This window comes from Danio rerio, chromosome 8, assembly GCF_049306965.1.
Source record: "Danio rerio strain Tuebingen ecotype United States chromosome 8, GRCz12tu, whole genome shotgun sequence".
NCBI lineage: Eukaryota > Metazoa > Chordata > Actinopteri > Cypriniformes > Danionidae > Danio > Danio rerio.
Genome location: NC_133183.1, coordinates 49,873,856 through 49,886,893, shown reverse-complemented (window position 1 = coordinate 49,886,893; position 13,038 = coordinate 49,873,856). Strand labels below are relative to the sequence as shown.

General features: G+C 37.3%; 1 protein-coding gene across 11 annotated transcripts in view; it reads right to left on the bottom strand.

Moving 5' to 3' along the window:
* Positions 1 to 13,038, bottom strand: part of LOC101884065 (uncharacterized) — a 29,281-nt gene continuing 16,243 nt past the window's right edge. For 8 of the 11 annotated variants that reach the window (XM_073911006.1, XM_005169086.6, XM_073911002.1 and 5 more), the window contains 2 exons: positions 12,228 to 12,393; positions 420 to 2,092 (listed from right to left, as the gene is read on the bottom strand). In XM_073911006.1, coding sequence (XP_073767107.1) covers positions 1,303 to 2,092; positions 12,228 to 12,393 — 956 coding nt within the window. In that variant the 3' untranslated portion in view covers positions 420 to 1,302. Of the gene's footprint in view, positions 2,093 to 6,565; positions 6,670 to 12,227; positions 12,394 to 13,038 lie in introns of all 11 variants that reach the window. The other 3 variants (XM_073911011.1, XM_073911012.1, XM_073911005.1) reach the window with 2 other exon arrangements.

Below are 13,038 nucleotides of genomic sequence, written 5' to 3'. Positions count from 1 at the left end.
ACTGTAAAACAGCAGCCGTAAAATTACAGAAATTTACTGTAAAATAACAGCTTTTAAATGACATAAATTTACTGTAAAACAACAGCTGTTAAATTACAGAAATTTACTGTAAAACAACACTGTTAGATTACATAAATTTACTAAATAAGTTACCTTAAAACAACGGCCGTTAAATTACAGAAATTTACTGTAAAACAATAATGGTTAAATTTCAGAAATTTCATAAAATAAAAATTTTCGGTAAATTTCTGTAATTTAACGTCTGTTGTTTTAGAGTAAATTTCAGACAGTCGTTATATCACTTTTTTTCTGGCACCCCACCTGCCAAAAATAAATAAATAAATAAATAAAATAAAATAACGGATCTTTTTTACAGTGTAGGTAAACTTGCAGCTTATCTTAATTTTTTTTATTTTCTTGTGTCTTAGCTCTGGGAATTACCAGCTATCCTCTTCCAAGTGTTTGCTTTTCAATATACCTCGAGAGCTGGGTAAAACTGCATTTTCTTATTGCACACCTTGGGCATGGAATAATTTGCAAAAATACTTTTTTGTGTCTTTCAGTGACTTTAAAGCCATTATAAAAAGCGGTATTGAAAGAATGTAATTGTTTTTGTTGAGAGGACTGATGAAATGCTGTTTTTATGTTATGTTATGTTATGTTATGTTATGTTATGTTATGTTGTAGCGTTTATGTATTTTATTTATTTACTTTTTATTTTATTTATTTTTGTGTTGTAAAAGAGATTTTAAATCTCAGTGAGACTTCCTGGTTAAATAACGGTAAAATAAATATGCAAGAGTTTAGCTGATCTTTTATTTTGCACTTTATCTCATTATAATGTGTCTGTTATTTTCAAAATCACATGCTGTATGGCTTAAAAATCACTTTTAACCTTCATAAACTCGTCAATCCCTATTGCTAAAAAACAGTCACCAGACATGGTTTTTGGATGTTACATAATTTAGATGATCTATTACTTTTGCATAAAGTCAGAGAAACAGAAAAATGCACCAAAATTCTGCAAGGATTGAATCATGAAATATTTATAATCATCTACGTCAACATACCTAAACCAACACTCAATGAGAAAGACCAGATGGGAGTCAAAAACATAAAAAGTCTACTATTCCTCTTTGCTGGCCTTTAATTGAACAAGAAAATGTTCCAGCTGGTGCCAAAACCCTTGTTCCCAAAGCCATAACACGTCTGAGTGGTCTAACATGCCTGTGTGAACTGCTTTAATTCAGTCAATCTCTAATGAAAAGGCATAAAAGGCCACACACAATTGTGCCGTCAGACTTAATCCTGGCCTCTCCACCTGTTCTCAGGACTGTGCTGCTCACACACTGTCTTAGTCTCTTGGGGCCCCTTTGGCCCCGACAAAAACGTCTTGGTGGTTTTCATTTTACGAGTTCGGGACCCCCTCTCTATGCTCATTATTTCAGGGTGGGGGCCGACTGCCAGTCCTGCCCTTGTTTTTAATAAGCAGGGATTTCCTTTTATTTCAATGGAATGTCGCATGTCATTCGTCGACTGTGCAAGTCGGTTGTCATCGCGGGGTTTTCTGGTCCTTGTTTTGGAGTTTTCAGACATCGTTCTGATGCGATAGCCAAACGAAGTGCCATAAAATGACGGCAGGAGGCTAACGGTCGGAGAGGGATATCTGTCTGTCAGGATTGATGGGAATGTTAGCGCTGTAGCTGTGGCTGGATAACGTGTTTTGCTTGTTAGCCTGGAAAACGAACTTCTGTTGGATTTGGTTCTTCTAAATATGCCTTCGGTTTTCTCTGTGATGTCATATTCCTGCTTGTCATCTACGATGTTAAAAAATCTTTCAATGTGACAATGCATTTCTTGTTGATTGTTGTCATCTTGTTGGCGAATTTCTCGCATCGTGTCATTCTCGAAGGTTTCTTCTGGTTTTTGTTTGTCATTCAGACCGGTATCCGTGATATCATATTGTGTGACATCTGTGAACTCAGTTTGTCTTTCATCTTGAGTTTTGTTGATGGTTACGTCTTGTTTTTGGCTCTCCATGGTGATGTCATGCTCCTTGAGATCCACCATGGTGTCTTGCTCCTTTGAGTCGCTTTTAAGAAAAACGAATTGTCAACACTTGAAGGATGGAATAAAGGTAGGATAAAGCAACAAGTCCCAGGAAGCTGTGGTTTACAGTAGATTGCCTGTCAACCATGGCTTCATGGGTGATTGTTAATTTTTTCTCAAAATATTACCAAACAATAAACAATTCCCAAGGAAAAATATATGTATTAATATGTTTTCATCATAACATTTTATCATTAAATGCCACCATTCTGCATAAAAAATAGTTACTGACAGCAATACTATAATAACAGACGCCATTTCGTAACACGACACTCCATTGTGATTTTGTTTATTTCAGTGGTTCTTAAACTTTTTTCAAGTACCACCTCAGAAAAAAATTGTCTCTCCAAGTACCACCAAAATGAGCAGTATTGAAATACAATAGCGTAGTTGGCCTAGTAAAGCAGCTACAAATCTGCACAGTTAAAAAAACGTGGCAGATTCCCTCAGAAATATAGGCTTTATGTCATATATGGCATATTATATACATCCTTTTTGATACATTTTTAAATGTGTGTAGCATGTACATGACATACACCATTCCTTCGTGTACCACTAGAAGGAAGCCTGCGTACCACTAGTGGTACACGTACCACAGTTTGAGAACCACTGGTTTATTTAGTTTGTATATGGTGGATAAATAGTGGATTCACCTTTAGCATGCAGTAAATTAGTACTAAATACTTCATACAGTTGAAACAAGAAGTTTGCATACACTAAAAAAAAGGAACATAGGCATTTAAAAAAAAAATGTCTGATGGTAAATCATACTAACGTTTACTATTTTAGGTTCATTAGGATTACCTAAATGATTTATATTTGCTAAATGCCAGAATAATGAGAATTGTTTTTATTTTTTTGAGAATTTTTTATTAATTTCTAGACAGTCAAAAGTTTACATCTATTTCTTTGGAATTTTTTAGCTTTGCTTTTAAACTGTATAACTTTGGTCAAATGTTTTGGGTGTCCTTCCACAAGCTTCTCAAAATAGTTTGAAGGAATTTTGAACCATTCCTCCAGACAGAATTGGTGTAACGGAGTCAGATTTGCTCGCACAGGCTTTTTCAACTCTACCTACAAATTTTCTATTGGATTGATGTCAGGGCTTTGTGATGGCCACTCCAAAACATTCACTCTGTTGACCTTAAAGCAAATTTTAACTAATTTGGCAGTATGATTAGGGTCATGGTCTGTTTGGAAGACCCATTTGTGGCCAAGTTTTTATTTCCTGGCTGATGTCTTTAGAGTTAATGTTCTTTCTTCATGATGCCATCTATGCTGTGAAGTGGACCAGTCCCTCCTGCAGCAAAACAGCCCCACAACATGATGCTGCCACCCCCATACTTCACAGTTGGGATAGTGTTCCTAGGCTTGTAAGCTTTCCCCTTTGTCCTCCAAATGTAACACTGGTCATTATGGCCAGCTCAATCTTAGTTCCATCAGACCACAGTACATGTCTCCAAAAATTAGTCTTTTTTTTTCAGTGTAATTTAGCTAATTTTAATCTGGCTTTTTTGTTGATTCTGGCTTGTTGTTGTCACACAATGAAGCAGTATGTTTGAGGTTTTCCTTGAAAACTATTCTACAGATGTGCCTCCAATCAGAAACTTCCAAAACCTTGACACCATCATCTGAGCTTTTTCAGAGGCATAATAATCTTATAGTATGTAAACTTGACTTTCAAATAAGGTTAAAACAATTTCTCAAAACAATATCTCAATATTCTGCTATTAAGCATAACAGGAACAAATTTGATAATCCTAACTTGTACACATACAACATATTTGGCCGGCTTTTATTAAAGTGTCGGTCAGTTTTTTCTGCTTGACAATCCAATTTTGCATTGCAGAAATAAAATTAAAGTGTGATAAACAAACTGAAAAATGTTGTTGAAGTTTTCCTTTGGTAACATAACTTGTAAGGTTAAAAATAAAAAAAGTAATCAATTGCAATATATCACAGAATTTATTTTGCAACATTATTGTATTGTGACACAAACGTCATATATCATGGTGACTCTTTAAATTTTCACCCCAGAATTTGAATATTCAAAATATAGTTAGTCATTAATATTGCTGTTTAGTGTGTGTGTGTGTTATGCTTGCCATAACAGCAAGCCAAAAAATGACATGAGAAATGATGTCAAAGAGCCCTGTAAAGGAACCACTGTATTATATTAAATTTGAAATATAAAATACTATTTTCAATGAATTTCAGTAGACGTCTGACAAAAGAAAAACCTCAAGAAAGTTAGTAATAATTGAAGCTTTTGATACAGTTTGTCTAGTTATTTAATCATCCTCTGCTGAAATTTTGAGAGACTGAATGTGCAGTTATGTTTCTCTTCAGTCTCTTTATTACTTCAACCTCAAATGGTTTGACTTACCTTAAAGAGCCCCTATTATGGGTTTTTGAAAATGACCTCCTATGCAGTGTGTAACAGCTCTAAGTGAAGTGAAATATCCAGCTAAGGCTTAAATCTAAAAGTGTGTTATGTTTAAAACTGTTGATTCTTCTATAAAAAAGTCCAATTAGAGTAGTTTAAAGCAATCATCAGGGTAACAAATCTTTATCCATGTCGGTGTGATGTTGATATGGAACTTAAGCCCCGCCCATTTGTTGCAGGCGCAGACCCGGGAAAATTGAAACCCCCGCCCACAAACACTGTAACACTGGAAAAACACTGGATTTAAATGCGCACGTGATCATGACCCTCTGTCGTTTGTCATTGCTATGGCCATCATCAGCTGTTCCAACACAATCTCACGGCAATTCGTAACTTTTTCATTTAGTGGCTAATTCGTATGAATTCGTACGATCTAATTCGTACAATTTAGTACGATTTGCACATCCCCCAATGACGGTTGGGGTTAGGGGTGGGGTAAGGTGCCACGCCTCCTTTTTAAAATCGTATCATTTCGTACGACTGAACTCGTACAAATTCGTACGAATTAGCAATATAGAGCAATATGCTGGTGTTTAACTGCATTGCTTTAATGCACTCCTGCATTGGGCTCACACATATACACTTTGACTTCTTCAAAACTGTTAATAAGCTGTGGTGGGCAATTCTCTCTTGCTGCGTCCCAATCTGCATACTATGCATCCTAAATAATATTTGAAACTAGAATTAGTATGTCCCAAACCATAGTATGTTGAAAAGAGTATGCAAGAGGTTCCTGAATCGTTTGCTATTTCCGGTAAATAATTTAAGTGTAGAAGTGTCCATACTCTAACTGCTGATATTGCCCACAATACATTGCGCAATGGAATGTGATTAGAACTACAAGCACGTGTGAAAAGTGTAAATAAACTACAAACATGATGGATGCGCGAGACCAACTGTCAAGTAGAGAGGCTTCATAAAAGATGTTTGAATGACTGTTAGTCAATATCTAGCCCACTGGAGAATATTTAAATCACATTATATATGTTATATTGCATCTGCAACAACAATACTGAACTTGTAAAAAAATGTGTTTGGATTTCTGAACGTCTGAATGAGAATTACCCAAAGGCCTGAGGAGATTTCTCTGCATGAAAGACTCATACATGGGAGATTAACCTGCTGCTGCTTCTCCCGTAAGGTAGGAAATTAAATATGACAGAAATGTGGATGGTGTGTGGATGATTGACAGGGGGCATAACTAAGCAACACAACGATCTGTTAAAGAGGAAGTAATATGTCCCAAAGATTGCATACTCTTCTGTTGCACACTCGAAAGTATAAACTTTTCCTTCACAAAAAAAAGTATATACTTTAAGGGTGTAGTATAAGTATGCAAATTGGGATGTAGTATCTGTCTCGCGCTGAATGCAGTCAACCTATTGCAACTGACTGGGTCATCGGACCAATCAGCACAGATTAGCATTAGGCTAAGGAGGGATTTGGGAACAAATGAATCGCTGAACGAATCATATGGAAGTCGCTGGGATAATTATGTAAAAATAAACGCATATTATAAGCCAGGGAAAGTGTTTGCATATCAGACTGTTGTTGGAGACCCCCAAAATCAAAATATGACCTTCTATAATGCAATATAGGGGCTCTTTAACTTATTGGGTTTTACAGTGTATGGCATGTGAAACATTAAGGCAAACTGGATGTCATGACCCTTTTAAAGATGAAAGAAGGATGCCTAACACCATTAAACTAGTAATAAACTATTGATCTTGCTGTATTAAATAATATAACAAACTGCAGTAGCACAAATGTAATATACTGAGGATCAGTGTCTCTGTTGAGCTGGCTTTGAACATAGTTTAACCAATCAGAATAAGGGACCGAAACTATTCGTTTTATAACATTGTGGTTTACATCATATCTTTTTATGTAACCTAAAACAAACTTTTAGCCAAGTAACATGCAACACATGTGGGCTATAAAGTTTACATATTTGTTTGCAGATTAAAGGACTGTTTGCCTGTAGGGCGAAATAATGTTACAGCATATTACCTTTAAAAGTACGTGGTTTCAGATGTCCAAAAGTCATAAAGAGTGACCACATCCTAAGGCTAAGTAAACCAGAAATCCCTTCTTGATTGTTAGACCCCAGAGACCTATGTTCAGAGAACAGAGTTTTGCTAGTCTGGAACATAAGCGAAACCTGCAAATACCAAATGTGAAATGATATTTGCAGCCTGACCTACAGCTGGATTACAGCTGCTATGATACTAAGATATTGAAACGCATGCAGTGATCTGGGTAGCCATGGGAAACTGAAAACTTTGTAGTTGTCAAAATGAAAATAATTGTAACATGAGTAGATTAGAGATTAGCTGTATTACAGTTCATGGACTTAATTCAAACCAAAAAAAAAATGGCTTAAATGCTTCTCTTTGTTGGCTCTGTTTCCACCTGGTATTAACAAACATTCAAATGTGTCTCTTGTGACCACTTGTGTTCAGATTGTCAAGACCCTTTCCTCCAATTTTGTCATGTACTACATCACTTTTGCAGGCGTGTAAACAATACTGCAACCTAACTACCACAGTACTATGTTTTTGTTTTAGAACCGATCTAGCCTGTCATCACTGTTCCTCAAAAATGTTGGAACATTGTTGCACATGCATTGTTTAACCACATAAGCATTTATGCTATGAATCTGATCTAATGCGTTTTCAACTATGTCTGGAAGTGGTCAATCTTTGACAAGATCAAAAAGTTTTAGACCCTGAGGCCAGCTGCATAAACATAGCATTGTCTTAAGTACTAGTTTGATCAACTAGTTGTTAACCAAGAGGCAATCAGTCTTTCTTTATGGATTCAAATTGAGAGTAAAAAAAGGTAATTTTTAGATACATTTTATCTGTGCATCAAATGTTAGTCAGAGAACAAAGATGACACCAATGTTCTGTAGCTGTGAAGTGGGGAGTAGCAAAATTAAAACCGACAACCTAGCTAATATACTGTACACTCACCAGCCACTTTATTAGGTACACATTACTAAACCCACTTTTGCCTTCAGAACCACCTTAATCATTCATTGCATAGATTTAACAAGGTTCTGGAAATATTCCTGAGAGATTTTGCTCCATATTGACATGCAAGCATCACACAGTTGCTGCAGATTTGTCGGCTGCACATCCATGATGCGAATCTTCCATTCCACCACATTCCAAAGGTGCTCTGTTGGAATGAGATTTGGTGACTGTGATGTCCATTCGAGTACAGCGAATTCATGGTCATGTTCAAGAAACCAGTCTGAGATGATTCGCGCTTTATGACATGGCGTATTATTCTGCTGGAAGTAGCCAACAGAAGATAGGTACATGTGGTCATAAAGGAATAGATATGGTCAGCAACAATACTCAGGTAGGTTGTGGTGTTACCTGATGCTAACGATGCACCACCACTAACCTGAAGTGTTGATACAAGGCAGGATTGATCCATGCTTTCATGTTGTTGACTCTAAATTCTGACCCTACCATTCGAATGTCGCAGCAGAAATTGAGACTCATCAGACCAGTCTACATTTTCCAATCTTCTATTGTGCAATTTTGGTGAGCCTGTGTTAATTGTAGTCTCAGTTTCCTGTTCCTAGCTGACAGGAGAGGCACCTGGTGTGGTTTTCTGCTGTTGTAGCCCATCCGCCTTAAGGTTGGACATGTTGTACATTCCGAGATGCTATTTTGCATACCTCGGTTGTAACAAGTGGTTACTCAAGTTACTGTTGCCTTTCTATCAACTTGAACCAGTCTGGCCATTCTCTTGTGACCTCTGGAATCAACAAGGCATTTGCGGCCACAGAACTGCCACTTAATGGATATTTCCTCTTTTCAGACCATTCTCTGTAAACCCTAGAGATGGTTGTGCGTGAAAATCCCAGTAGATCAGCAGTTTCTGAAATACTCAGACCACCCCTTCTGGCACAAGCAACCATGTCACGTTCAAAGTCACTTAAATCCCCTTTCTTCCCCATACTGATGCTTGATTTGATCTGCAGAAGATCGTATTGACCATGTCTATATGCCTAAATGCATTGAGTTGCTCCCATATGATTGGCTGATTAGAAATTTGCGTTAATGAGCAGTTAAACAGGTGTATCTAATAAAGTCGTTGTTGAGTGTAATTGGCCTTTTGAGTTGCAGCATTTGCACAAAAAAGCATAAGCTCAGTTTTAGTTTTAGTGCTATTCAGTTTCAGATAGGTCATCATAAGTTATGTAAACTCCATAATGTTTACTTAAGTTAAGTTTACTTAAAAGTTGAGGTCTTATCTATATAAAATGTGTAATGGTTCATGAGAGTAGATGGAGCCAAAGATATTTTTGTCACGCTTTGCCTTTTGCGACTGTCTTATTGGCAAAACGTCTGTAGAGCATTATGGGTAATGCAACTGTTCTGTACATTTTAACTATTCGGAATTCGATTGTTTTAGAAATTTGAAAAAAGTAAAAAAAACATTTTTAAATAAAATAAAATTTTGAAGATTTTATGACTTTTCAATAAAGTCACTGTGTATGGTTCTTTACTAGATAAATGGTTGATGCAAACTGCTGGGTTCAACAAAAAGGATATTGAATCATTCCCAACAGTTCTGTCTTTTAACTGACTTTTTGCAGCAGGCCTCAAATACACACCCAAATTGACCAAAATCAGATTTAGGAATATGTCCTAGAATGCTCTTGAGTGGCCTGTTCAGTCTCCTTATTTAAATATGATTGAAAAGCTGGCGGGACTGGAGTGGAAACAAAGATCATCAGTTATATTATGCTTCTGGTCTGACATGCTCTTGGATAAACACTGTTTGTGGGTCTGTTTAGGGCAGCCATAATGCTTAGAGATCCAACATTTGCAGGTTCAAGCCTTATAGAGATTGTTGAGATTATAGGGGAGTAAATAACCAGCAATCTATTCCACCCTCAATAACAAAGCTGAGGTGAGATTGTTAAGCAAGGCATTTTTTTGGGCATTTTGGTGCCTTGGAAATGATTGAATGGCTGCTCCCTGCTCGAGTCGTGTGTTCACACTGTATGTGTGTTCACTGCTGTTTGAGTGCACATAGATGAGTTAAACGCAGAGCCCAAATTCTAAGTATGGGTCATCAAATTTAGCCACATGTCACGACTTTGCTTTTCTTACTGATCCAGGTACAACATTTATGTCCAAAATATTTTCTTGACCTTATTCCCTATCTATTCCTACTATAAATATAACTTGTGCCTAAAATCTGAGGGAGAATAAAGTAAATAAAAATTATGCAGAAGCCCCTACTTGCTGTTGTTTTAGGCGTAAACTTGACATTACATGTAAACATATCTCTCAAATCTGATTGATTGATTGGAATGTTGTTCCATGATCAACAAGAAGTAGATCCAGGAACATGTTCTACTTTGTGAAATCATATTAAACTAACTTTCACACTCAAGATATGGGCTCAGATTTTAAAAAGAGAGATGACAGATGGACCTTTTGGTGGACTCTCTACAAAACTAATCATTTTGCACATAGATTTACTATAACATTCCCAGAATCATTCAAATGCAAATTAATACATCAATATATTAGAAGTGTTTTCAGTATGTTGAGATTTGTCTGAAATTTACCACAGCTCATGATGGGACCGGGGTGCATTAAGACTGCCCCCCTTCTAAGTGAATAAGCTTATCATATTGGACCCTCTCACCACTGGGGCTGAGACAATGTTCCTACCTTAACAACAACCTTGTAGCTTAGTAATGTCTTTGAGTGCAGTCATGTAGATAAATTTACTTCATCTGTGAGCATCAGGTTAAGGCCATGTCTAGCATGAGTTCAATAAGTCTGGCCTGCTCTACTGTGAGTTTCCATGGAAGTGAGAACATCATACTTTCGCCAGCTGAATGCCAGATACAAACCACACAGGCCAGAATGTCACTTAACGCTGCCTCAGTGGCACAGAGGACTCGTGATATCACTCAAGTATCCTCATTAACCGTTCAAGAGGATGGATGAATGAGTCCGTTACTTTTGGCATCCAAATATGTAAGCCATCTATTTCATTTTAAGTAGCTTTTACTGTGCAATGGCTTTACCCTCAGCCCATTCTCACCCTTCCATATTGCTGCATGTTCAAGAGAGCAGGGGCCGGTTGCATATACTACTATATTATTAAAGCTAGTATTAACATGGTGTCTGCTCCATTTGGAAGGGCTCATCCCTGTGCCCCAATCCAGTGTTTCACAACCACGTTCCTGGAGGAAGAAGATGCCACCCTGGGTGAATGCCCATATTGCCCATGACTAAACCCGCCACTGAGTGTGTCAAATGTACCATTTTTGAGCCCTTCAAAGTGTCCAGTACTTCGGTTTGGAATGACACTATACAATATGGTGGCCATGATTGTTTTCAATTTGAAATACAAGCTATATGTGGGTAATAACAAATTACATTCATTTAAGTATAATTTTGGGTGCTTTTATTCTTACTAAACTAAATTTTAGGGAAAAAAACTTTACTTTTAAAAAGAGATTTTTAAGTCTAATAAGTTCATATGACTTGTTCACAAATCTTGCCGCACTGGAGAGTTTGTTTTGCGAGAGGCTGCTATAGAAGTGGATCTCCTTCTGTCATTTAGAGCATGCATGGGTCACGCCTGTAGTTTGAAGATGATGGCAGAAGCCAAGCAAGATCTGAGCAAGTTAACAAGGACAGATAAACAGTGTTAATGTAAATGACAGGTTTTGTGAGGTTATTGTGGTCATCACACAGGAAAGAGATGTGTGAAAGCTAAGTCAAGTAGATTAAAACATGCGGTTTTAAGTAACTAGAAACTAGCTACATGAGTAGTTTTTTTTTGTTTTTTTTTTGCTCTCACTGTTTTTTAGACTTTTACTTTTACCCCCTGCCCTTTTTTAACAATGGTGTTATGGGGCGCACTCACACTGGCTATCCAAATCGTGCCAAGGCCCGTTTCCCGAATCGTTTGAGAAGTGCGAGTGCTCTGAATCATGCTTGTAATATCTCAGCACTTTATCACATCCTCCAAGCCATCAGGGGGCGCAGCAATATTGCCCTATACTCCTCAACATTGGACGGCGGCAGTGACTCTTGTTCCTTTAAACTCCCCTCTAATCAACCTAAGCACCACCACCTGTTCTTTGCTCTATATAAGACTGCTTTGTATCCTGCTCTGTGTTCAGTCCTGAACCCTACCTCTTATGCCTCGTCCAATGTACAGTTAAGTTGTTCTCTAGGTTTTTTGCTTGATGTTCTTATTTAATTGTTCTGAGACCCTCATGTCTATTTAGTTTTGTATGTATTTTGAGAAGCTCGGCTTTCCTATTTTGTTCTACTTTTTCAATCCTGGCTGTAGAGAGATTTTGTCTCTCCTTTATGTCAATTTTTCTTCAGTAAAGACGTATTATTTTTGGAATTCATACGTTGTGGAATAACTTTTTTTGTTCCTTTTCTGCTCTTGGGCCAGAAGTCGCTGACTTAGCTCATGTAGTAAGAACTACTGCTAACCACACCGTAGACCCTGGTTCGATTACCACTCAGACCATTACAGGGCTCAGGCACGGTTCAGGCAAGTGTCCTTCTGCCCAGTTCAAGGCAACTGTACATAGTGCGAGTACGCCCATATAGTCTTCTTGGAATGTGACATGATCTATCAGTGAGGTTTTAGATAGTCTTACCTATTATCCTCTACAGCTCCTCCGTCTTCTCCCTGCTCATGGGGCTGGTAGGATGAGGGCAGATAGAGATGTAATGTTGGAGTTAGACTAAGGTCCTCTGTACAATGTTGAGATGTTTCTTTGTAGTCATCTTTTCTTCTCCAGATAATCTCGCACATTGGAGTTTCTTCATAAAGAATGAAATTATTGAAAATTAGTTTGTGAGAAAGGGACTGTGAGAGTGATCCTTAAAATCTGCATGAACCAGAAGTTACAGAGACTTTTATTTGAGTATTGATGTACGCCCAATTGAAACTAATTTTTCAGTGGGAGACGGGGCTTTCTTTTTGTGCATCATTCCCTCATAGCAAACTGCAAACAGGAAGTGAGATGTGGTCAAGAATGTTTTGGCTGAAGCCATCAAACTAATATCAACAGAGAAGGACCACCACTCAAGACACAAAAGCATATGGTCAGACTGTGATTTGAAGATCACCAAAACTTTTTTCAGGTAATTAACTTGCACAGATTCATTGTTCACCCTAAAACAAAGTAAACACTGTACATTTTCATTTCACACAAACTTTAAATTTGCTGTCTTGCTGTTTTGTGTCTTGTCAGCCTTTGACACTATTTACTCTACACTACACTATTAACATTGCAGCAACATTCTTCTGCTAGCTTATAACCAAGACTTAAGCTGACATAAACAATTTATTCAATCCATGTTACCATGTCAATAATTACACTTGTTTCACACGGTGTACTTATTGAACTCTCAGTATGTCTTGGCTCAATGAAAAACATTTGAATCTTACTAGTAATTCATTTC